The 25,857-nt window shown below is 38.2% G+C and overlaps 1 protein-coding gene across 3 annotated transcripts; it reads right to left on the bottom strand.

Annotated features, from left to right (window-relative positions):
• Nucleotides 1-1,204: 1,204 nt before the first annotated feature.
• LOC143845973 (AT-rich interactive domain-containing protein 6-like) lies at nt 1,205-23,739 on the bottom strand. 3 transcript variants are annotated; one of them, XM_077354374.1, is made up of 13 exons: nt 23,539-23,739; nt 22,519-23,167; nt 22,377-22,416; nt 22,010-22,062; nt 16,937-16,982; nt 11,324-11,416; nt 4,189-4,311; nt 3,959-4,010; nt 3,800-3,875; nt 2,859-2,955; nt 2,707-2,757; nt 1,867-1,959; nt 1,205-1,773 (listed from the first exon to the last, which is right to left on the bottom strand). In XM_077354374.1, exons 2-13 carry the CDS (start codon nt 23,157-23,159, stop codon nt 1,669-1,671), a joined length of 1,470 nt encoding a protein of 489 aa, XP_077210489.1. In that variant the 5' UTR covers nt 23,160-23,167; nt 23,539-23,739; the 3' UTR covers nt 1,205-1,668. The 3 variants fall into 3 exon arrangements, with proteins under 3 accessions (XP_077210489.1, XP_077210490.1, XP_077210488.1); XM_077354375.1 differs by having other exon boundaries at nt 4,210-4,311; nt 22,519-23,739; XM_077354373.1 differs by having other exon boundaries at nt 22,519-23,739.
• Nucleotides 23,740-25,857: the final 2,118 nt, after the last annotated feature.

Here is a 25,857-nt window from a genome sequence, read left to right on the forward strand (position 1 = left end):
TTATAATCTTAAAAACATAGTAGTTTTGTTATAATCTTAGAAAGAACTTTTGGTGTCTACTAAAAATTGCTGCTCAATTGACCAGCAATGATGTAGCTCTGAACAATTTATTAAAATTTTATATTCATTCCTTTCATGGGATCCTGTTTTCTTCGATCTAAATTCATTGGAATTTGCTAAGACATTGTTGAAATTATAGTTCTCTGTGGACTTCTCTAGAAATTACTTGCATTTAGTCCTGTATTTCATAATAGTTTTAGAAATAATATTTTTATTAATGATTTTAGAAATAATATAGTTAACAGGTTCCAAAGAGACCTTAATGTCACATTTGCAAATAAGATAAAATTAAATCAATTTTATTTGTAGATAAAGCCCATTTTTGGGGGCATCCAAAGAGGCCAATGCATAATTTTACCAATTCAAGAATATTTCTTATATGTTATTTTGGTCATTATCTGAAATCAAATATGGAACCTTCAAGTCAGTTGAATTTTTAGGTTTTTTTTATTTTTTTATTTTTATTTTTTATGAATGGCTTGAATTTTAAGTAGTTCAGACTCTGTCTAGCATTACACCCATATGAGATCACAAGAAAAAAAGAAAAGAAAAGATAACATGTTTATTCTTCAAGAAAGATCGCTGATTCATTCCATACTAAACAGTTTCACAGAGGAAAGTTCAGCCAATTCTGGTCTGCAACCCAATCGTATTTTCAGTGAAACGGTAGTAAAGTGCAATCCAAAAACATATTTTTATTGCAGTTTACCCATGAATTACACATCCAAACCAACACAACTGTTCTTGGGTGTAAATAAAAAGAGTTACTGTCATTTATGGGAACTGATACTTCCACGCCCATTCCCAGCATTTCCACAGCTCCCGCTTTTGTTTGTCCTCGACTCCTTTCCTTTCCAAAGAATGACTTCATTAGCAGGAAAAGTCGAACAAAAGGGATGACAATATAGTCATTTGTAAGGAAAGACAGGGAAAAGGACTGGAAATGCTGGGAAAGAGGGTGCAAATATCATTTTCCCTTACTTATATAGGAGTCCATTCATATCCTGGTTATTCAACACATTGGATCCGTTCCAGCAACCAACCTTGCATTCTTTCTTGCTGTTGCTTTCCCAAAGATTTTCTCAGACAACGAAAAAAGAAACTGTCTTAGTCTTGCATCTACATTGTATATTTACCACATGAGTACAAAGTGAATCTATATTGTAATGCGGTTAGAGCTTACTTCAAGATAGAAATGTTTCTCATCCATCACTGTCACAAAAGACCCATTTTCTTGTTTAGCATATAAGTAGTGTTATATTTCATAAGAGAGAAGAGTTGAACTTGTTGCATAAGCCAGAATAGTTATCCAAGCAATCTGGTGGCATTACTGAAAAAAAAAGGGTCTAAAATATAAATTCAAGATAGAAACAGCAAGGATCGACATAGGAGAATAGTATGACTAAACCGACGAGCTTGTAGAGTGTACCAGTTAGAAATGGGTTGCATGAAAGTTTAAAGCCCTGAATGTTTTGATACTGATTCAAATAAATGTGATGTTTGACTAAGGATTGTGTCTTGATTTCTTCTGAAGATTCTTTGTCCTAACATTTTCACAAAATAGATGCCTCGAGTCATTTCTAGGCATGGGGGGAAGTACCCCATGCCCTAAAGATCTGGTTGCTCGAAAGGAGCACGTACAAACAACTGCCCGTGCAGGGTAACCACGGCAGATGTCTGATGTGGGTCAATTCTTGAAGGCAACGTAATAACCTGCAAAGAAAAAAAGAAGCTTCAATTCAATTACAATGCAAAACTAACAAGTTATGAACTGTTTAGCTTTTAGAGAGAAAATGGAAAACAGACCTTTTTGAAGGGGGTAACACCCCATGGATTATCGGGCTGCTCCGGCTCACCAGAGATAACCAAACGGCCTGCAGGATCTGACTGAACGCGCACCTAAATCCATCAAAGAAAAACACATCAGAAGGTTGAGTGGAAACTAATGGTCATCGCAATGAAATAAACCCCTCCCCTGAAAAAATAAACCCCTTGCCAAAGACTCCCATTAGCAATGAAAAAATACAGTATGACATTTTAAAAAATCAGCAATTTGAGTCGATAATTGATTCATTATTTTTTCTGCAAACTTTCAAAGCTAAGAAAGCTAGAAATGGGAAACCAATTCTCTAAATTCCACTTCATCCATTTTGAAATTTTTTCTCCAATTTGAGGGGGTACCGTAACATTAATCACTTCATTGAAATCCCTTTCCTTGTCCAATTAAACAAACAACTCCATCCAGGATACTGAAAGGATGGCTATGTTCTTTGTCATCATTATTGGTTCTCCCTAAACTTAACCCAACCCACCTACTGACTTAGCCCACCTCTTTAAACATTAAATCCAACCAATATAAGTCCCAGTTCCCAACAATTCAAGTCTGACGGCTTTATTTAGTCAGGGGGTCTCACTTCAACAAACGGACGGGATCTACCGTTTCCCATTCCCCTACTTATAAAGTTTCATTCCCAGTTCTCGGTAACACCATTCCCCTACTTCTCATAAATTTCATTCTCCCAGCTGCTCCTGCCTATTCTTTCATAGACTTGAGTACTTGACAACGAAAGATCAATGAACTTGAATTCGGAAATTACGTATCTCACAATCAATTTCAAGTTTATAAAATATGATGAAAAAGTTTACCTCCTCCCGTAGAAGACCAGGAACTAGGGCATAGACTTCAAAGCAGTCTTTCTGTAGACATGCATAGACACAATTAGAGTTAAAATTTGATCAGAAGAAATTCAGTAGGCATATTATCATCATCATCTATGCATGTGTATCAGAAAACTTACAGTTCTACACACATTGATCTTCACCCAGTCAGCAGAGGGTCCAATATCTACCACCATTGTATCCGTTCTGGCAGCGGGGAAACCGATTGGGCCATCACTACCAAAATGCAACCAAAACATTACGTAACAGTATTTCTTAGACTGCGTAAATCAAGGACATATGATTGGTCCATAGAGAGACAGCTTCAAAACAAGTGCACAGTATAATGGATGGGTTTCCTTCCAGAAGAAGGGAAGTGTTAGAAAACGCAAAATATTCATGTGTTGTGGAACCATGGTTTTAAATTTCGGCCGGAATGCCGAAATTTCAGATTTCAGTTGGGAGTCTTGGGACCGAAACCGAAATCACCCAAACCCGAAATTTCGGCCAAAGTACCAAATTTCGGAAAAATGTGATTTTTTTAAGTTTGTTTACAAAATTTCGGTACAATAATGAGATTTGCTTTGATTTTTTACCGAATTTCGGCCAACATTTCAGTTTCAGCTATGTCCGAAACCGAAACCGAAATTTAAATTCATGATTGGAACTGAATATTAGAGTTGATTAGAATATCAGTCCACGCCGACCCCAACTAGTTTGGGACAAAGGCTTAGTTGAGTTGAGTTGAGTATTAGAATATCAGTCCACAATATCCTCTTTACCCATAAGCCTTGCAGGACGATCCAATCTTTCATAAAGAAAAGATGCAAAGCAGAAAAGAAAAGGACCCAGCAAAAAGGTTTCTCAAAGATACATGCCATGCATGTAGTCTACTACTACAAATTGAAATTAAGCATCTAGATATGGAAACGGAATAGCACAACCAAATTAATGTGAAGTAAAGAATGCTACACAGGAAAAGACACGACAGATCTTCATAAAAAGAGAGCATAAATTACTTTGTTACCAAAGTAATGGCACAAAATACAAAGAGAAACCAAAACCGTGTCAGGATCTTAACTGTAGTTTCACTCCTTTAGTGCCTGCGGCCTTGACACCACGCTCCGGGATGGATGGCTTTTTCCGTTTAAGCACACCTAAGTCAATGACAAATTTAACAATAAGTAATCAATGCGTTAATTGCATATAGGAAGCTAATTCAATTGAAGGTCCATGATACCCAGGCTTTTAAGTTGTCTCTCACGCTTTGGCAAAGAAATAGAGTTCTTATCCTACAAAGAGAGAGAATACTGTGAGATGAATATCATTAAAAAAAACCCCACAGTCAGACAGTGTATAGCACAGAATCAGTGCCTAATTTAATATTTGATATATGTATCTTTTTTTCTTTTTTTTTGAATGGCTAATTTTGAATGCCTAATTTAATATTTGATAATAACCTCCACAAACCTTAATAATTGGGTCACCAACCTCACCATTACCGAGAAGACGCTGAGAGTGCCAACCCTTCATAGCACGAGCTGCAGAATCCCTTATGGCCCTACCTGATCCTGAACCTTGATTGCCACCAACCTGCAGAGAAGATTCACACAGATAATAGGCTAAAAAGGAAAATAAGTGATGGAACCTTGTAGGGAAGGATGAGTTTTCACAAAAATAAATACAGAAAAGAAAAAAAAATTAACTAGAATAGTGCAACACTGTCCATACTACTAAAAATTATATTTATAGTAGAAAAATTGCTCGAAAATAAAGGAGATGAGAACATGAACCAGTACCAACCCTATCTATGTAGCAATTATTAATAGGAGAGTGCTAACAAGTCTCCCAAAGAGGATGAAAGGGCCAGTGCAGCCACCCCCTGCATCACGCACATGCAGGTGCGCAAGAAAGCGGCAGTCTCGGCCCTACCATCCTTCTTGGGCATCCAAAATCATTTTCCTTGGAAATAAAAATAGAAAATAAACCTTCAAAATAGAAGATAAACCCTATTCATGACTTTTTCTGTGAACCCCACTTAAACCAACCTCACTCACTCCGAAATTCAATTATAGATTTACTAAAAACTAGTAAAATAACTATGGGCGTGGCTGCAAAGTTTCAGTCCATAATGACATGGATAGGGTCTACTTCTAATACCTGTGCAGGTGTGGGTCTTTGGCTTAAAGTCTTGGGTATGCTCCCCAGAGACAAGAGTTCGAATCCCCCTGGGCTTGCCCGATGCGCGTGGTTTACGGGTGATTGCGAGCATCCGGAGGGAATTAGTCCCACTCTACAAACTGGGGTGGGGACACCCTACGTTATCAAAAAAAAAGGGTCTACTTCTAATGCCATCATCCATAAGATCCATCGGGTCCTTTTTTCAGTTGATCTTGGCCTCTTTCATGCTTGTGAGGTTTTGTATGTGATGGAGCCCACATTTTTTCATCAATCTCCCTATTGTAGGCCAGGGAAGAGAAATCGAAGAATAAGAGAAGAAGAAGAATAGGATAAGAAGAGAGAAGGAAGAATAGGAGAAAAGGGGGAAGATGAAGGAGGAAGAAGAATAGAAATTATGGGAGAAGAGAAGAGAAATCTGTAGAGGGGAGAATCTGTATTCACTTCAATTAATCATCAAAAACTAATAATCCCTAATAAGTGAGGCCTATATATAGGCAATTGAAATAAAATTTCATAGAAAATAAATAAATTCCCCGACTCTAAATAACATGAAAAATAAAGCCCTAACACTAAATACCATGGAAATAAAAATCCTGGAAACTAAATAACATGGAAATAAATTCCTAAAAGTCCTAATGGCCAAGTATGACAATTATTGGGCCTACAATCCGCATCATTCTCCCCCTCTTGAGAAGAACTCGCCCTCGAGTCCTAGTTGGAGAGGCATTGCACTCGAATTCAAACTGTCTAAATCCAACAAAACATTCATCAGCAATCCACCCTTGCGTCAAATTGATGTCCTCAATCTCAATATTGATCTTGATATCCATCTATAACAGACTTCGTTCTACATCGTGATTATGATCTCGATGAGCTTGAACTCTATCTTGATTAATTTCCTTTTCTGATGTGGCATATCTTGTACTAGAATGAAACAAAATCTTCTTCATCATCTTCATAAACATCACAAATTAGATCTCCCAAAAGTTTTGAGAAGTGGCCATCAAAATCCCCCCCCCCCCCCACACACACACACACACACATATATATATATATTAGTAAATGGTTTCTGAGCTCAAGATCATATAGAATTTCTGAGGTAGAGTTTTTAAATAGGGTGGCTGCCTATGTTGTTTGGGTTATGTTAGATATTGATTCTATAGGACCTAGCATAGATAGGGTGTACTTAAGAAATCATCTTCATAAGATCATGGTAAGTGTTGATTTGTGGAGGTTTAAAATGGACATCTACAAAATGGTCCATTTTGTGCCTCTACAGATCGAACGGTTAGGAGGACCCTATGGAGATGGTTTCTTAGGAACAACCTATCTATGTCAGCTTCTATGGAATGAATGGCTTAGATGAGTCAAACAATATGGGAGATGCCCTATATAAAAACTCTACCTCAGATAGAATTTCTGAGCTTGAGCTCAGATACCGCACCCATATATATATATATATATATATATATATATATATATATAAGTAAAGGGTTTCTGCACTTGAGCGCGGATAAGCTTATTTGAACTCGAGTGCAAAAACAGGGTTGGGACCACATTGTTGGGGGGATCCAAAGCATTCATTTGGAAGGCCCTTTCATGGATAGGGTGTCCATTTGCGGCGTGAAACAATGGGCAGATTAGTGGACAAACAGTATCGGTCCATTTTCACCCCCACAAATGGACACCCTATGATGATCCAATGAAGCCGATATTTGGTGCACACCCCATCCATGATGGGGCCTTTCAAATGAATGCTTAGGATCACCCCAACAATGTGACCCCACCCTTGTTTCCTGCACTAGAGAGCAGAAAAGCTATCTGCGCTCGAGCACAGGAGCCCTTCTCTCTCTCTCTCTCTCTCTCTCTCTCTCTCTCTCTCTCTCAATATATATATATATATATATATATATATATATATAGGTCAATCTGCTTGAATAACATGAAGTTACCCATGGTAGTTCCTCCCAATGAATTACTTACATCAGGATTGAACATGTTCGTCAGGTCAATCTGCTTGAATAACATGAAGTTACCCATGGTAGTTCCTCCCAATGAATTACTTACATCGGGATTGAACATGTTCGTCAGTTGGTAGCTGGGTAACTCAGGCTATCATGCAATTCACTGTTACATTTCAGTCTTGTTGGATTTGAAGTTTTGAAGCAGATTAAGAAATTGAGTAATTGGTGGCTGAAGTGGAGGTTGGGTAAGAAGGGTGAAGCCTCGACTGATGCAACAGCGCCACATTGCCCAAGTCTCCTAATTGAGCTTGCAAAAGTTTCTGCTATGATGGAGAGTAACTGCTTTGCCATGCTTTTCCGATCCTATTCCTCATATTTACAGAGAGGAGTATCGGGGAGATGGCCGAGGGTGTGGGTGGGTGGGGGAGATTGGGATGGGAGAGTTGTATGCATAGTTTAAAATTCTCTCGCATCATTGTGGACTCCCCCGAGTCGACTACCTTTTACATTGGTCGCACCCAAGTCTGCATTTTTCCCTACAAAGTCAATCAAAACTCCTTTGACTCTCCCGAGTTATGACCATGTCGACAGAGTACTCAGTTGTGTCAACCGAGTACATGACCGTGTCGTGCCAAGTCAACTTCGTTTTGCTCTGGCCGCATTTAGGCCCGCATCCACATTTTGAAACATTGGTTGTAAGGAAACTTAGATTTAGGAGAAACCCCAAACAATGTGAGATTGAGTTTCTAACCTCCTTCCTTGGATCTCTTGAGAAGGTTTACCAACCTCTTCAAGAAGTGGACAGAAAAATTTGGATACCTGACTCCAAAGGTCTCTTTTTGATCAAATCAATATAATCCTAAATGTTGGGTACGCTGTCGACTAGATCGGGATAGCAAAAAATTTGGTCATCTTGGACCCCACCAAAGGTGGACTGCGGTAAAAAAAAAAAAAAAACACTTGTGGCCGTCTAAAGAGGCGAAGACTCCATTGCACGAGCATGTGCATTCTAGACATGAAGGCCGAAGAATCCATTGAACATCTCTTTATTCACTACCCCATATCCTTTGAAAATTTTGTGTGTGTGTGTAGGTGGTGTTGGTCGCGGGGGGGGATCCTATCTCTATATGGAATAAATCAGACCCTCCAAAATTATTTTAAGGCAATTGTCTTAGAATGGTATGGTGGGCCCTTCAAATTAAACGGAAAGATCATGGGGCAACTTGTACCCTCCGCAATCTTGTGGCACATGTAGTTGGAACGGAATAATAGCATTTTCCAGAACAAAAGAAAATCCATGGGTAAGATCATTGCGGATATTAAGGACATTTTTACATGGTCAAAAGATCAAATGACATGGGGCACTCACTACTAGCATCACATTCAAGAATTGGAAATCGGTCATTTTGGATGGAAAAATAAAGCATCGACCAATCCCCAAATGGCATCCACCCCCTCTTAATGTAATAAACGTGAATTTTGATAGCATCTCAAAAGGCAATCCCAGTCTTGCCGACATTGGAAGAATATTTACGAATCATGGTGGTAGAACTCTCATGCTTTTCATTTCCTTTGGGTATAACAGATTCGAATGAGACGAAGGCAGGGGCACTCCTCAGTAGCCTCCGAATATTTAAGGAATGCTTCATGGGAGGATGCATCTTTGAAGGGGACTCCAAACTCCAAAGTGTTTTAGCTTGGGCAAAAGAAGCAATGGTGAGCCCTTTGGAAATTGGCACCTGTTATTATGAAAATTGTTAACCTTGCAAAGCCATTAACCTGCACTTTCAACATAGATGGAGATAGGCCAACTCAAAAGCAGATGTTTTGGCTAAACAAGGCACTGACCACATCAAGCATATCATTAGCAATTTGGACCTAATTGTGTAGTGGTGTCCACTGGTTGTATCAATGCTGGCTTTTGTTGAGCTTTATTCCTCATGAGGACACCTCGTCCTGCTGTTTTGGTACCTATTTTTCTCTTTGCAATGCAATTATCTATTTCGAAAAAAAATGTTGGAAATTACTATTCATACCCTAGAGCCTTGGATCAGTTTAACGAAAAAACTGTAGGAATTATTCTTTATTGCATGGTATTGCTGATTTGCATCTTCAATTGTCTGAAAAATCGCCTTGATGAGATAAAAAACCAGCCCCGCAAATCCATAAAAATCAGATATTCAAGGCTCTGATACAAATTTGATGTAGCTTGGAGGCAACATAAAATTAACAATTTAACGTAGCCTCATAGAGAAAGTAGCTTGCATCATTAAAAGAAACAAGTGAGTTGAAAAGAAAAAAGAAAAACACAAATATTGCTTGCATCATTAAAAGAAATAATAATTTTAGACATACTATAGAAAAATGAAGGTGAAAAATAACTAGAACAGGACCAAACAAGTTCATGTAGCAACTAGAAACAAGTGAGTTGAAACTGAAAATGATCCTTCAAAGAACTTTGAATTATTTCCAATATTCAAATATCTCTAAAAATTCGTCCATAGAGTTTTATATATACCAACTTTAGTCAATATAATAATCCCCAAATAGGACTATTAATAATCCTAAAACCATCTACATATTCCTACACATTTACTATCTTATAATTTCAAGATGGGGAGTGATAAATCGACCCCCTCTGTCTTTCTCTCTCCTCTTTCTCTCTCTAACCCAGAGGAGAGAGAAAGACGCGTAGGGGGTCGATTTATCACTGCCCTTTCAAGATTTTCCTATTTACAGCTAGAGTGAAAAAAATTCGAAATTGGAAAAAATTGAACCCAAAAATACTATCACATTTTTTCTAGAACCCACTTAAAGTCAACATCAATTCAGTCCTAATTCCATTCAAAACACTAATAACCTTGTAAATAACCATGGCCATAACAAAATTAAAAGGCAAAGGGGCATGGATAGGGCCCAGTTATAAAGCCTACATCTATTACACTCCACATGGGTCCCTGTCTTTATTGATCTTGGCCCCCTTCCATGTCAGCGACTTTTTGTATTATGATGGGACCTACATCTTCATCAACACAAAACCCTTTTGTAAGCACAAAAGTACTTTGATAATGAAAGGCAATTTGACGGCTCGACTGGATATAACCTCCAAATCCAACCTCCAGTTATACATCACGGAGAAGAATTATTGAGAAGTAGAAGAGAAGAAATAAGAGAGAAGAAGAAGAAAAAGAAGAGGGGAAAGAATAGAGGTTAAAGAGGGGAGGAGAGAAAGAAGAAGAAATCTGGGGGAGAAATTAAGGGAGAAATCTCAATCAATCTTTATTCATCAAAAACTAAAAAACCCTAATACATGAGGCCTATTTGTAATTGAAATAAAATTCCATGGAAAATAAATAAATTCCCTAATTCTAAATAACATAGAAAATAAAATCCTATAAACTAAATAACATGGAAATAAATCCTAATGGGAAAATATGCCTCTTCTTGGGCCTACAATCTGCATCAATTACTAGTAGATAGGGGTTCTGAGACAATTGACACGATGCTCATAGAACTCCATGTAGTACTACAAATCATAGTTGCCGGAAATCCTTGGGGTGGTGGGAAACCCGTTTCTCCTAAAATGCGTTTGTCGCGGTTGGGAAACTCGTTTCCCCTAAAATGAGGGAAACACGTTTCGGAAACGTTTTCAAAATATGATAAAAAATTGGAGAAATATTTCTGAAACACATGGAAAACTTACGTAAATAATGTGTAAACGCTTGATAAAAGTATGCAACACTCTTAGAAAACGCATATGAAATGTGTAAGAAACATGTGTGGAACTTACGAAAATCATTTTGGAAAAACACATCATTTCATAAGATGTTTTTCGTACCACTTTCTACTGTTTCACGTTCTCGTTTCCCCTATATATTTTTTTCATGCGTTTCCCGTTTCCGTTTCACGTTTCGTTTCCCATTTCCGTTTCCCACCCTGGTAACTATGCTACAAATGCCCTGTTAGGTGGGCATTGTTGAAGAGATAAGGCCCACTCATGTAAACAAATTCGAATTGTTACTCAAGTCATTTTAAGTGACTTATGTACCTTTTGATAGGGCCCATCAGTCGATGGCCTAATACTAATAGCATCTTTTGTAATTTGTTTACAAAGCATATTACAATCATGACAGATTCGTGTAGTTAAGGGACCACCAAAATTGTGATACCACCAAATGAAAAGCCTCGATGGCAGATTGAGTCTAGCAAGGACGAAAGTCTTGGCACTTCACTAAGTAAACTTCAACACCATTTAACTGTCACAAATGCACAATAACATAATGGAAATGTTACACATACAGAAAATGCAAGTAAACTTCATAGAATAGTAGGTGAAAATATACAATTCCACTGTTTCAAATAATTTAATACCGATAGAATAATTGAAAGCCTCAAGGGGCATCATGTAGATACAGGAAAATAAAACCACACCTGAAGTAATGAAGAAGAAGAAAACTCACCTGATTATCAACAGCCATAGGTTCTGTGAGGGGAGTAGCAGGCACACGGAGCTCACAGCCAGGCATTTTATGTCGTTCATAATCAAGGAGTGCCTGTAGAAACATCAAAAAATCAGGAAGCAAGCGACACAAACACAAATAGATGCAACTATAAGATAGATAATAGCTACACAACAAAAACTACAGCCCTATGAGGGGAAAGCACTCCTAAGCATGGATGGTGAGCCTGATAAGACCACATAGTCTCAAAAGAAATAATTTATCGGAAAAAAATTTGAACAAGTGAAGAAAAAAAATATGTATTTCAATGGAGAAAACACGAGTATATCACAATTACCGAAGAAACTTCTAATACTGCTTTGATAAAGTTATACAAGTAGTTCAGTACTTGTTTCGGTGGTATATAAAGTCTAACAACATAGCAAACACAAAAAGCCTAACAAACAAAAGTGAAAACCAACATAAGCTCAAAAAGCATCAATCTCCTCAAGGGATAAAGAAGAAAACCTGGCTCTATAAACACCAGACCAAGCTAGAACATCAGTGCCACCATTAGCCAGGCACCAAACATGACAAATCTCAATAGTGTGACCCTCCATCATGTCCAATAACAGGACAAATCTCAACATTGTGACCCTCCATCACGTCCAAAATTTCTTCTATGGCATCCGCAAACCTCTAAGGATAGGAAGACCCAACTTTCGCCAACCTCACCACATTAAGATAATCTACCTCAATAATAAGTCGAAGCAAATGCTGATTAACAAGTTTAATGCCACTACCATTCAAAAAAAAAGAAAAAAACAAGTTTAATCCCACTACGAAGCGCTACAACCTCAGCCTCATTAGAATCTTTCTTTCCGATAGTGCTAGAAAACGTCCAACTAACCCCATCCTCGGAGCTCCTAAAAGGGCCTCTAATACCAGTTGGGCCCAGGTTATAAAGACTTGACCCGTCGAAGTTAAGTACTGCGAACTTATATAGTACCTAAGAAAGTGGGATTATGACTAGTTCAAATGGCTACTTGGAATAGTGGGATTATAATGGGAAGATCTGACCTTATGGATGGTAATCAATACACTAGGATTAGAGACATACCAAGATTTTTTTGGAGTTACTGAACGAGAATGATCTGATTGGGTAGAAGCATTAGAATTGTATTTATGGTAGCATAATATGGGTGGTGACCGAATAATTTCCATTACCAGGATAAATTTGGCCACAAGGGCACCTTAGAGTGGTGGCTAACAATGAAGCAGAAAAGGCGCATAATGGTAAACCACTTGTCATTCGTTGGAGTGATATGAGAGATGAATTTTGGAAAAAGTTTGCTCCAGAGACTTTTTAGGAATATAAAATACTACGAGCTAGAACGAATAGAGAGGAGAAGGACAAAGCTTGTGCAATGAAACTATCTTCATTATTTCTTTTTCCTCTTCTTTGTATGAATGTTGATCATCTTGGTCAGAACACCCCCCCCCCCCCCCCCCCCCCCAAACACACACACACACACACAACACCAAAAATCTTTAATAATTTTCTAGTCTTTCCTAAAAAAAGATAAGAAAGTTCGGTGAGTGTACATGGCCAAACAAGCATAAAAAATGCAATGCAATTATATTCAGTCATCCAAATCCAAAGCTTGTATGACGGGATTAGAGGCACAACAATCACTCGACTAAAAGCAACAAACAAGAGCCGCATTGGTGATCCAACAACAATTCTGACAGTATGAGGCTCACTCATGTTACTTAATGATTCAAAAAGTGATCATCATCCTTCAGAGTTGGTCCCGTAAGAAGTTAGCTCATGCACACTATCTGAGAATCAAAAGACAACAAGTATTATCCAACATGCCTGGAAGAGGTGAACAATTCAACAAATTCAACAGGAGCGTAAGATAATGCCTAGAAAGTTCTTGTCAATGCTAGATTGGAGAATCAATTCGAAGAGCTTAGACAAAAACTATAGTAAGACAGATAGTTGAGAATTGACACGAAGAAAATGTTAACAGAAGAAAACTCAATTTTGTAATCTGCACTGCAATGACTATAATGTCAATTCAAAGAACTGAATATGCTCCTGGTGAAAGAGCCATTATCTACAACAAGAGAGGATGTGCGAATCCAAGATGAGACTTTTGTCGACGTGTTCAACAGAGTTACCAATCATATTGTTTGGACCCTGCCAAATTTTCATAATATAATCGGGAGCGCACGAGTGGGCATCTACTGATCTAAGGAAACAGAAGAAGTAGGATTTTTTAACTAAAGTTATCACGGTACAAGGAGAACGAAGGTGCACCTTGTAATCACATTACTTTAAACCGACATCACGACTGTCCAAAGCCACTTGTGTGTTGGAAGTACTTAATCCGTTGGAAAGGATAACCATATGCGACATGTGCGAAGATTCCAGTTGAAGAACTCTCACCCGCCATGCCAATCATTATATTTGGTTTGAGTGTTTGTGGTGGTGGTGGTGGGGGGGGGGGGGGGGGGGAAGAGATCTTTTCAAGCGGGGGGATATAATGGGGACCATTGTAAGGTCCATACTCTAGTTTTTAAGTTTCCATTAGATGTCTTTTAATCCCCTTAAGTTATAGGACAGATACCACGGTCTTTTTCCACCAATATCACTTGGTTTCTTTAAGTTGGAGGTGCTTAAAATCGTGCCCACATGTTTATTATGAAAATCTTAGACAATGAAAAAGTAAAAGGTAATGGATGGGCAGATTAGCCAAGAGGCCCAAGACTAATTTGATAGGAGTAATTCTGCCACCAATAAGCAGCATGTTCTTTTTCCACGCAGAAAGACTTTTTTCCACTCGATAACGAGATCACAAAAACTTTTAGATAGACTACCAATACGCACAGGAAGGGCAAGATAGGAATTAGGAATGGTCCTAGTTCTCCATCCAATAGTCTTACCAAGCTCCGCCACCTCCTTGTTCATCAGACCTCCATTACCACAGACTTTGCAAAAATTAACTGGTTACCCAGTAATTGCTTCGTAACGTCTAAGAACTTTTAGATTTTTTGATCTTCTAGAAATCAGGAATGCTGGTTATCACGGGTTCGAGTCATGGAAACAGCCTCTGTGCAAAGCAAAGGTAAGGCTGCGTACATCTAGCCCTCCCCAGACCCCGCAATGGCGGGAGCCTCGTGCACTGAGCCACCCTTTTTAGAAATCAAGTATGCTAAATAGCATCGTAACATCCGCATATTGTAGATGGGAAACCTTTAGCTCAATGGGACCGACCTTATGACTTTATCCATCATTCTACTGAGAGAGTGCCATGATAGTAAAAGGAATGAGGAGAGTGAATCTTCTTGACGTAATCCTCCAATATTCTTGAAGAAGCCTATGGACAAACCATTAACCAAAACCATATTTTTAAAACTCCCCACGTCATCATAGACTCCCCCGAGTCAACTCCCTTTTCCCTTGGCCATGTTCCGCGTTTTGCCACCGCATTCCACGTTTTGCCCTACAGAATCAATAAAAACTCCTTTGACTCTTCCGAGTTATGATTGCGTCAACCGAGTAGTCAGCCGTGTCAACCGCGTAGAGTCGACAAGGATTTTTCTTGGCCGCATTTTAACCCGCATCCGTGTTTTTAAACACTGACGAAAACTGAGAACCAAGTGGATGAGATACAACTTCTCATCCATCCCCGCCAACTATCCCAGAATCTCACTCTAACCAAGAGATAATCCAAACATCTCCACTCAACTCTTTCATAAGCTTTTTCCCTATCTATTTTGCAAATCACTCCTCGAATTCCATTCCTTTGATAAAAAATCAACACACTCATTATCAATCATAGTGTGAAACAACCAGTTACACCCCTAAGCATATTGAGGTTGATTGCCACTTTGTTGTTCGTGAGAAGTGTTGGGATTCTTCGGCTCAAAAGCTTAAGCTGTTGGAGATGGCGTTATTTAATCTTTTATACTTTAACACTCCCCCTCACGTGTGGCCCCTCTTTCTAGGGTTGGCCTACATGTGGCGCATGTGGCCCCTCTTTTGGGTTTGGCCATTGCATGTGGATTTTTGCTATCCAGGAGGTTTGAACTCAGGACCTTTGGCTTTGATATCATGTGAAACAACCCATTACACCAAAAGCTTAAGTTGTTGGAGATAGCGTTATTTAATCTTTTATACTTTAACACACAACAACATCGAGAATTTGTCTACCTTGAATGAACGCACTCTGTACATTTGAAATAACAGCTCCCATAGCTCTCCTAAACTCATTAGCTAACACTTTAGCAATAATCGTATAACCACTTCCCACCAAGTTGTGGCCGGAAATCAATCCATCTATCAGCTCCATCTTTTTCGGGAATAAGAGAAATCAAGGTGGCCCCAAAACTTTTATCACAATTGACACCGTCATAAAAATCCTCAAGAATGGCCTAAATGTCACTTTTAATCCAATCCCAATTCTCCGGGAATAAAGCCATGCTAAAGATGTCAGCCCAAGCACTTTATCTCTTTTCATAGAGAAAAGAGAACATCTCACCTCCTCTTCAAAGGGACTTTAAGTTTCTCTCTGACATCCGTCTCTAGCTGCCTAAATACAACCTTCTCAAGAGTGGGGAGGGTTCACTTCTCTAATAAATATAATGATTCAAAGAAATTTAAAAAAAATCCTCAAGAAGGCTGATCCTCAGTCCTAATCCCATTAATGGTAAGAGACTGGCTTTTATTTCCACGCCTTCTAGCACTAGCAATGCTATGAAAATAACCCGCATTTTTTATCTCCCTCTTTCAGCCTTTGACCTAGATCTTTGCTTCCATTTAACCTCTTCTTGAAGAATTATGCGACTGTAATCTGATTTATCTCTGATACTTCATTCCTTGAAAGTTGATTGGCCTCAAGGATCTCATCAAGATCAATAATCTCATTCAAAATAATAGGTTTTCTCTAGTCCAAGTCACCAAACACTTCTTTAGCCAAATTTTCAACTTGATTTTAACATATCTGAGTTTCCTGCCGAAACTAGATATTGCACTTCCATACCCCCCCACGCCCCCAACACCACCACCATGCCTCAAAAAAAAAAAAAAATTGTAACCAAAGTTTCGGCTCAAGACCAGACATTATACTATCATAGTGTTGATGTGGACTTCTATTCGGCCCGTTATATTCATCCAAGTTTCCGAGCTAACTTAGTTCAATGGAAAATTGAGTCAAGAAATGAATCCAGCTTCTAAAGGCCATGATAATGAACCTTACGTGATAGAGTAAGTGAATGTGCCACCCCAGTTTTCTTGACATAGTCAACAAATTTTCAAAGTTTTAGTATGCATTACCGTTCAAAAAAACAGTTTTAGCATGCATTATAACGATAAGGTGTGATCTATAACTCAAAGCCATATATGCAACTGAGTTATTACATCCAATATATAAAGCAGGAGTACAACAGATGGTAAGAATATTGAAAAGCTGAATCAATCACACATCAAAGCACATGTATTCTGCTCTAGTAACATAAGCAAACCAAAAAATTCCGTAACAAAAACAACTCACAAAACAACACTGATTTAACCAAAGTGTTGTAGAAGATCATGCAGAAAGTAGATTGTCTCAATCTAAGCATCACCTTCTCATAGAAAATTCGGAATGTCCAAGAGACTGTAGTGCAAGTCCTGCAAAAGCGAATATGTTCATTGCGGAATTAGTTACCAAAATCGAATGGAACTAGAGAAGGCCTACAAGGAATTAAAACTATCAAACAAGAAACAATTACGGCACCAAGTACTCAAATCAATAGCAAATTAAGTTCCTTTACGCAAAGTATGATGATAAGTGAAACCAAAAATAAAACAATCAAGAAAATACAATATAATTTTAATGAAATCATTTAACTAGCTCCCATTCATCAATTATATAAACATGCAAAGTTAGTTTCTTTTTTAGCATTCCTCCATTAAGGGCCATAGTTGCCTGAGTGGGAAGCGTGTCAGAAGTGATTTGGAAAGTGTACTTGAAGTAAACATGCGAAGCCAAAGAAGTGTCATGATTTGGGAAACATGTGAAGCAAGAACCGAGTACCCTGAAAAAAGAGAATGTGCGGGAAGTGAGTAGCAATGAGGAAGCCAAAGAAGTGTGAATGAAAGTACACACAAAATGTGTTGGAACTTGGAAGTGTATCGAAGCAAACAAGTAGCGTCCAGGAGTGTTGAATGTAGCTAAGGCTTACACAAGTTAAGGATAACTACACAGTCGATCAAAGTTACATGTTGTAGAGATTTATATTTTTAAATTTTTTACTTTTTAGACATTTAGAATTAATTCTATATTATATCCCAAAATTATCATTAGGCTATGTTTTTTAAGAAAACTTCACATAACTTTTAGAGGAATTCTAGGCTCAAGCGGCTATTTTGCCGCTTGAGACTACACAGGTTATGATTGAGCCAACATGGTACTCTTTATTTTTTGAGCTAGTAAATATCTATAAAGCGTTAAATGTATCTGATGTTAAATTAGGTGCATTTAATGAGCAGCGATTGCAGAAGGAGCTATTTTTTTCATGATGAATATAGTGGCTCTCTCTCTCTCTCTCTCTCTCTCTCTCTCTCTCTCTCTCTCTCTCTCTCATTGATTTATGCCACAAGGAAAGAGCTTGACGCAGAAGAACTTGACTCAGAAGCTTCTGAAGAAGAAGCATAGGAAGGAATCAGAGCTTGACACAGAAGCTTCTAAAGAAGAAGCACAGGAAGGGATCAGAGAATGCAAAGCCCATCCCTAAACTGAAAATGGTTTCAGTTTCTGCAATTATTATTATCACCACCATAGCCATTCCATTCTGGTTTTGGTTAGGAGCTGTTTTTTTCATCATGAATATAGTCTCTCTCTCTCTCTCTCTCTCTCTCTCTCTCTCTCTCTCTCTCACTCTCTCTCATTGATTTATGCCTCCAGGAAAGAGCTTGACGCAGAAGAACTTGACTCAGAAGCTTCTGAAGAAGAAGCATAGGAAGGAATCAGAGCTTGACACAGAAGCTTCTAAAGAAGAAGAATAGGAAGGGATCAGAGAATGCAAAGCCCATCCCTAAAACTGAAAATGGTTTCAGTTTCTCCAATTATTAATTATGACCACCATAGCCATTCCATTCTGGTTTTGGTTAGGAGAGTATTGGTAGGTATTAAAATGTCTGAAATTGTTCATCTTGAAGGAATTGAGCGTCACGAAATTGTTTGAGAAAACGGAAGAGAGAGAGAGACTGCATTCACCACAAAAAGATAGCAACTGGCGGATTGAATGTCTTGGTTTCGTCCTTCTCCTCCGTCTAACCCACAGAGAGAGAGACTGCATTCACCACTAAAAGATAGCTCCTCCAACAATCGCTTCTCATTAAATGAACCTAATGTAACTCGGAGACATTTAAAGCTTATAGATATTTAATAGCTCAAAAGGCAAAAAGAGTGCCATGTTGGCCCAATCACAACCCACATAAATGATAGTTACCAGAAGCTTGCTTTAGAAGCTAAATTCTTATCACATCCCAAATTTAGCAGAAGCGCACTTCCATCACGCTTCCTATTTAGGTGATTACTTTTTCAATAAAGAGTATCTTCCCTTTTTGATAATGCCAAAGGCATGTATTTAAAATGTAAAAAACTCATTTTAAATTTCAAATAAAACTTACGTAAACTTTTTTTCAAAAAGGTTAACAAAATGAATAAAACTTCAACCTAATAAAAGTATAAATTCATAAAACTTGTAATTATAATCAGTCATAAAGTCCTCTTTAACTATATTGACCGTTCCTCCCTAGCCTATTATAAGCCTATCTCTTTCTTTGCGCTTCTCCTTCGCTTCCAATAAGACATCCTATAAACTTCACATTCACTTCCCATGATGCTTCCCACATGCTTCTTATATACTTTCCACATTGTTTCCTTGATATTTTCCGCTCCCCACATTTTCACTTTTTTTAGACCCCTCGCTTCCTAATGCGATTCAGTCATCCTAGCAACTGTTAGATTTATTTATTTTCCCTATTCAACTATTGGGCATGTGTTATTTTCTTTTATTTGTATTTTATTTAGCCTAGATGTGGAGGATGTCCACATCAACCCTATCCCCACTTTATTTGCTTATTGCCTATGGCACACTACCATACACCTAAGCCCACACATCATGGACCTACTATTTTTAGGAAGTACAAACTTAAAATTTGTACTAAAGACAAATTTACTATTTTTTAGTAAATATGGACTTAATATTTTAGTTAGTAAGCACACACTAATTTTCAGTGAGGAATTATTGTTTTTAGCAAGTACTAGACTCTGTATGAATAACTTTCATAAACCCCCCCCCCTCCGCCCCAAAAAAAAAAGGCATCTCTTGAAAATCATTGAATAGCCTCCCTCCTCTTGGCTGCTAGGTAAGTCTCCCTCTCTCTTCTTCTTCTTCTTCTCCTCTCTCAACCACAATTTTTCTTGGTAGACTCTTTCTCCCCTTCTCTCTTTCTTCCCACTCGACCTCCGTCATCTTTTCCCCATTTTTTGTTCTCACCTCCCATCTTCTACTATTTCAACTTCCCTTTCTCCCTTATTACATTCGACATTCATAATTTCCCCTTTTCACTCACCCTCCTAGTTAGGTTTACAAATCATTCCCTATTTTCTCCTTCACCCTTCCCGGTTAGGTTTATAAATTGTTCCCTCTTTTCTCCTTTTCACCTATCCCTATTAAATCTATAAATCGGTCCCCATTTTCCCGTATCTTTTCTTCCCCTTGATCTTCGTTCCTCTTTTCTTGATATTGATCTTTTCTGAATCTTGATCTTCTTTTCTTTCCAAGATCTTGATTGTTTCTTGATATTAATCTTGATCCTTCTTTCCTCCACCCCTCTTTGTCTTGGACGAGATCAGCCCCTCCTCATATTTGCAAATATATATCTTCTCTTAGAGGCTACCTACATCTAGACAACTAAGGCCAAGGCCGTGCACACTATTCAGGTACAAAATTTTCCTACATTTTATTTTTATTACAGCTTATCAGTATTTCTCCTTTGAGCCTGCCATCATTCCTGCTTAATCTTATCCCCGACACATATCCCTACGCTTATACCTTTACCCCTTCTAGATTTCTTTGGGCCAAAGTTAGGGACAATGTTTTAAAGTTCGGTTTTGGTCGTTGGCAAAACCAAAACATTTCAGTTTCGGTACGAAATTTCGACCAAAAACTTGTAAAATCACGAAAAATTTCAGTACAAAATCATGACTGAAATGGTTATTCTTTAATTTTTGTCCATTTTTATTAGAAATATCTTAAAGGAATCTCGTGGCTCTTCTCTTTTCTGCAGTGGAGTTGATTTTTGTCAGTGTTTCTGCCAACATGTCTTTGTTTTTTTATCTGAAAAGTTGCATTCTTCGCATATTTCGTCCGAAATATTAATGTAATCCCAAAATTTTGGGCAAATTTTCAAAATTTCGAGCGAAATCATGTATTTTTCCGAATCCAAGTGGATTTTATTTTGATAGCAACCAAAATCAAAATATTTCGGCCGAAACATTAGGAGTTTATTTTATATATCTGATTTGTTGTCAATCCTGATTATACATTTGATTATTATTGACTAGTGAGTTGATTTTTCTTATTTATAATCTATTGTATGGAACCCTCATGGATTATTTGATTTCTATTGGAGGAAAAATTCAAAAGCTTAGAATCTTTATGAAAATCTAATTGTCTTTTGATTACTACTTGTTGTTTACTCTGTTATGAGAATGTATGGTGCAAATTCCCATAAATCAACCTCGAACTAGGCTTGCATCAATTTGGTATTAGAGTTAGGTTCGCATCAAATTTTGGTATCAGACCTAGATTCACATCACTTTCTACTTCTTTTCACTTCTCGTATCACTTCTTGCATTCGTTTTCAACTCTGACAAACTCTAGTTTAACTACGCTCATTTAGAACATATTTAAAAGGAGAGATAGTTAAAGTTTTTTATCACACCTCTGGCATTACAAAAGGGGGAAAAAACTCTTCTTCGGAGAAAAATAAAGTCACTTACCTAAGAATTCTACTCTTAATTAAGAGGAAATGTGTTGGAAATGCGATTCTGCTAAATTTGGAAACAAGAAGAATTTATCTTCCGAAGCTTCCAACCCTAATAGAGAGCAATCTATAACTATGATAAGAATTTCATTGTACAATCCTTTAAAGACCTCAAAAAACATTTATTACAAGAGAAAACTGAAATGACCTAGTGTAACCATTTACTACTTTCCATAAATTTTAACATGATACTAATTCCACATGCTTGATCATGGAAAAAGATAAGGTGATCGTATATACAATTCCATTAGTTCGATGCATCAACAATAGTGCTTGAGGGGTCTTATTTCACAAACCATTCCAAAAATAGATTATATCAACACAATCCATAAAATGCACATCAGAGTTTCTCTCTGGATTCATTATATTGAAATTCGACTAAAGGGCCTCTCTAATATCGTGAGTCATTTTATACATGGGTAACACGCTCGCATATATAGTGAACTAATTTTATCCCATTTCATGTTACCAACCCAAAAAAGATGGCCAAAATTGTAATCACTTCAGATATATAAGCTGTGAAGGCAGCACATGTGATGGAAAACTGTAAAGATATTTGAACCAGAAGAAGAAGAAAAAAACCCAATGAAATATCTTACTTTGGGGGCTTGAAAGACTCTCCAACTTGACGCCACAATTTATACGAGGTCACCTGCAGAAATCCAGACACGTCAAAGGGAAATAAAATTAACGAAAGCTTTACAATCTTTTTTTATTTTATGACAAAAGCCTTTTCATTGATTACCCAAAATTTTGAAAATTCAGTCCAAGATTTTAGGTTAAAAAAACGGCTGAGTACTTGAATGAGTTAGCATCAACTTAAACTTGGTGCTTATCATCATTCATCAAGTCTGACTTGGTGTTTCTAAAACAGTGATCTCTACCCATAAACCATTAAAGGATAGATAGCGATTGATGTTACATAAAAGATTATCATTAAGAGGAAATAAAGGATAACAGACGTACATGGTCGTAACCGCCCAATCTAATCACCGCTCTCCATAGCCTTGCCCAAAAAAATCATGAAAAGATTAGCCCAGTCAAAATTTCCTCAAAGAAACAACTTAAATTTCAAAAAAAAAAAAAAAGTAAATTTTGAAAAGCCTACTTGAGTAAATTCAATCCCTTGCCATAAAACTTTGGTGGCTTGAATTCCATGCTCCTCTCCTTGAAGAAATTCTCAAGTTCCTCCATGAATGCAGCTTGCTCCACCTCTGTTCCGGATTCATTCGCTTGAGTCTGGTCTTGGTGCGGTAGCAAAGCGAAGGACTGATTTGAACCATCTGTGTTAACTGGGCATTCTCCGCCCACACTCTCCTGTTTCAATGAGTACTCATTAAAGCAATGCTCTTCAGATTGAACTAACTCCACCCCGTGCATCCCATCTTCATCTTTCGTCTCCATAATAACATCACCTACCCCATTCTCCTTTTCGTCCTGTTCTTCAGAAATTTCATTGCAATCAGCCTCATTTTCCAGCTGATTCAAAGGGTCCATATGTTCAACATCATGATCCTTACTCAGCACTGATGGATTGGGTTCTGCAAGTGGTTCAACAGAACAAATCTCATCGCTAAAATGAGCCTCTGCAGGCAATTGAGACCCCTTTTCATCAGCTTGATTGCATTCTTTAGGGTTTTTACTTGATCGATGAACATCTTCTTCATCGGCCTCAGCATCAACTGGTTCTTTTTCTGAGTCTTCTAAATAATTCAGACCTAATTCCTCATTATCCTTTTCCTCACTCATCTTGATTCCTAAATTTATAAACTCTCCAAAAATTCAACAAATAACCTCCAAAAAGCTTTTAAAAAAAAGTAGAATTTATGAAAACCACAAAAACCTATTGCGTTGTTGATCCTCCGATACCAAATAAACAACAGATACTGTTCTTAAGAAACCCTAATTTTCTCCTCTTTCCTCTCAGTTTCCCGCCAATAAGGGGGCAAAAAAAAACTAAGATGAAATGATATCATGTAACGGTATGCAACTTCTAGAATCGCATTCTTTCAGTGCTAAGAATCAATAGATATCTAGGTTTCGTATGTCTGTGAAAATGGGTCGATTTATACAGAGAAATTTAAGCATTGAGTCGGAAACAAAGCGAGAAATTAGGGTTAGGGCTTGCCTGATATGGAGGTTTTCCCCTGTGATAGAAGCGAAGGAGCTCTAATGGCGTTCTAGGGTTTCGAATCGAGCGTCTCAGAAATGAGAAAACCCTACTGTGCACCGAGCGCGAGTTTAGGATTTCGAAATAAATACCAAGGAAAAAGAGATATGCAAAATCATCCCTCTTCTCTCTTTTATTCTGCCATATTTATTTTGGGGAAATGTTATCAGCACAACCTTATTTTTATAATGCTAGAGAAACCGAGAGTAGGACCTAAAAGGAGACCGAACAAATTGATTGAGGCCACTTCATCACACGTGAGTGAGATTTCCCCTCAGTTTAGGGAAATCATAAAAAAGTAATTTTTTTTTAACACATGGCATTTTCTCATTGTACGTCCCCTGATAGGGTGGTACTCTTGGTCTCCATATCATTTGCACAAACGAAACCCAGCTGTCTTTCCTTCTTTAACTGGCTTGTGAGGCATTTGGGGAAATGTAATAACCTTTTGACAGCTCTATATGGGAAGTGATATATTCGCCCACTTCATTTTTTTTATTCAACATGGAGGAGGCGAGACTTAGAAATCCTGAGACTTAATCAGGGTTTCCACTACTTGGGTTAGGGGGAAATGTGGGAGGTAAGGAATAAAATAAACTATAAAGAATTGAGAAAATGCAAAGTAAACAAAAAAAAAAATTGTTCATAAAATCCAAACTAAAAAAAAAAAAACTGTTCAAAAAATCTGCTGGGCAAATATGATCCGATCGTGCACAAATTAAACGAAAAGTAAAAACAAACACAAGCCACAAGATGAACACCAAGATTTTGCTTGAAACCAAGGGATGCGGGCTATTCCATAGGTCCTGCTGCTCCTCCCGTCGCTGGTATTTCTCCCGTAGAGGGTGTTTACCCGGAACGGGGTGGGACCCTCGATCCGGAAGGTATGCCACTATCAGCTACTATCTATACATGTCTGCCTCCCTTGAAAGCTCTTGGTGCTGCGACTATCACCGGTAATAAGTGTCGGATCAACATCGGAGCCTACGCCACAGGCAAGAAACACAATCTACCACAATGAACAAAGCCCAAGAGAAAATCCCATGAGAAAAGCCCAAGAAGGAACCTCGAGAGGAACCCAAGAACAAACCCAAAGAAGAAATCCCCTCTCTCTCTCTCTCTCTAGCCGCAAAACTCTTGTCGACTCTCCTTGTGTCGTTAAATAGGGTTTTTATACCCTAGGTTTTCTTTAAAAAACCTAAAAAGGCTTTCCTATTTTGCCTTTTGCCTTCCTACGGCATGTGGTGGGAAATGAGCCAACTTTTCCCAACAAAACTATAAAGGGCGAATTCAATTTCTAAATGGCATTCTCGTGTCCCTACACCTTTTTACAATTTGCTACAGTATAATCCCTTCGTCTTCTTCCCGAAGAGTACGAGAGGAGGGCATGGAGACGGCAAACAAGGCGGTGGGACTGGGTGAGACATGGATGGTTGGAGTGGGAGGCAGAATGGCCAGGAAGGGCTGAGCAGAGGGAGTCTAACTGTGCTTTAGTTGTTTATAAAGCCTCCTATTAGTTCCTTCTTGTGGATCCGCTATATGTTTCAAGGGGAAGGGGGGGGGGGGCTATACGAACCAATGGGAGCTTTATAAACAACTAAAGCGCAGTTAAGCTCCCTGCACTGCAGCGCAGGAACGCTTTTCTCATATATATATATATATATATATATATATATATATATATATGAAAAGTGTTTCTAAGCACGTGCATAGGGAGCTCCGTAAGCATAAGTGGCTTAAAAAGCCACCGATTGGTTGCTTTTTGTGGACCCCGCAGAGTGGACCGGCCATACGAACCAATCTGTGGCTTTTTAAGCCACTTGTGCTTAGGGAGCTCCCTATGCACATGCTTAGAAACACTTCTTCTTCCTCTCTCTCTCTCTCTCTCTCTCTATATATATATATATATATATATATATATATATATGAGGAAACTGTTGGTGAGCTTAAGCGCCCCAATCACATGGGTCCCACATTTTCTGTGGTGATCCAAACCATTCATTTGCAAGGCCTTATGATAGATAGGGGTGTACCAAAAATCAGCTCCATAGGATCATCCTAACCCCTCCATTTGTGGAGGACAAAAATGGGCAAATTTGTGGACAAATAATGTCTGTCCATTTTGACCTCCACAAATGGATGGGTTAGGATGATCCTATGGAGCTGATTTTTGGTACACACCCCATCTATGATAGGGCCTTTCAAATGAATGCTTTGGATCATCCTAACAAAATAGCTCACCAACACTTTCCTCTCTCTCTCTCTCTCTCTCTCTCT

Source organism: Tasmannia lanceolata, unplaced genomic scaffold (genome assembly GCF_043159265.1).
Source record: "Tasmannia lanceolata isolate RefF3 unplaced genomic scaffold, GAP_Taslan_0.1 ptg000015l, whole genome shotgun sequence".
NCBI lineage: Eukaryota > Viridiplantae > Streptophyta > Magnoliopsida > Canellales > Winteraceae > Tasmannia > Tasmannia lanceolata.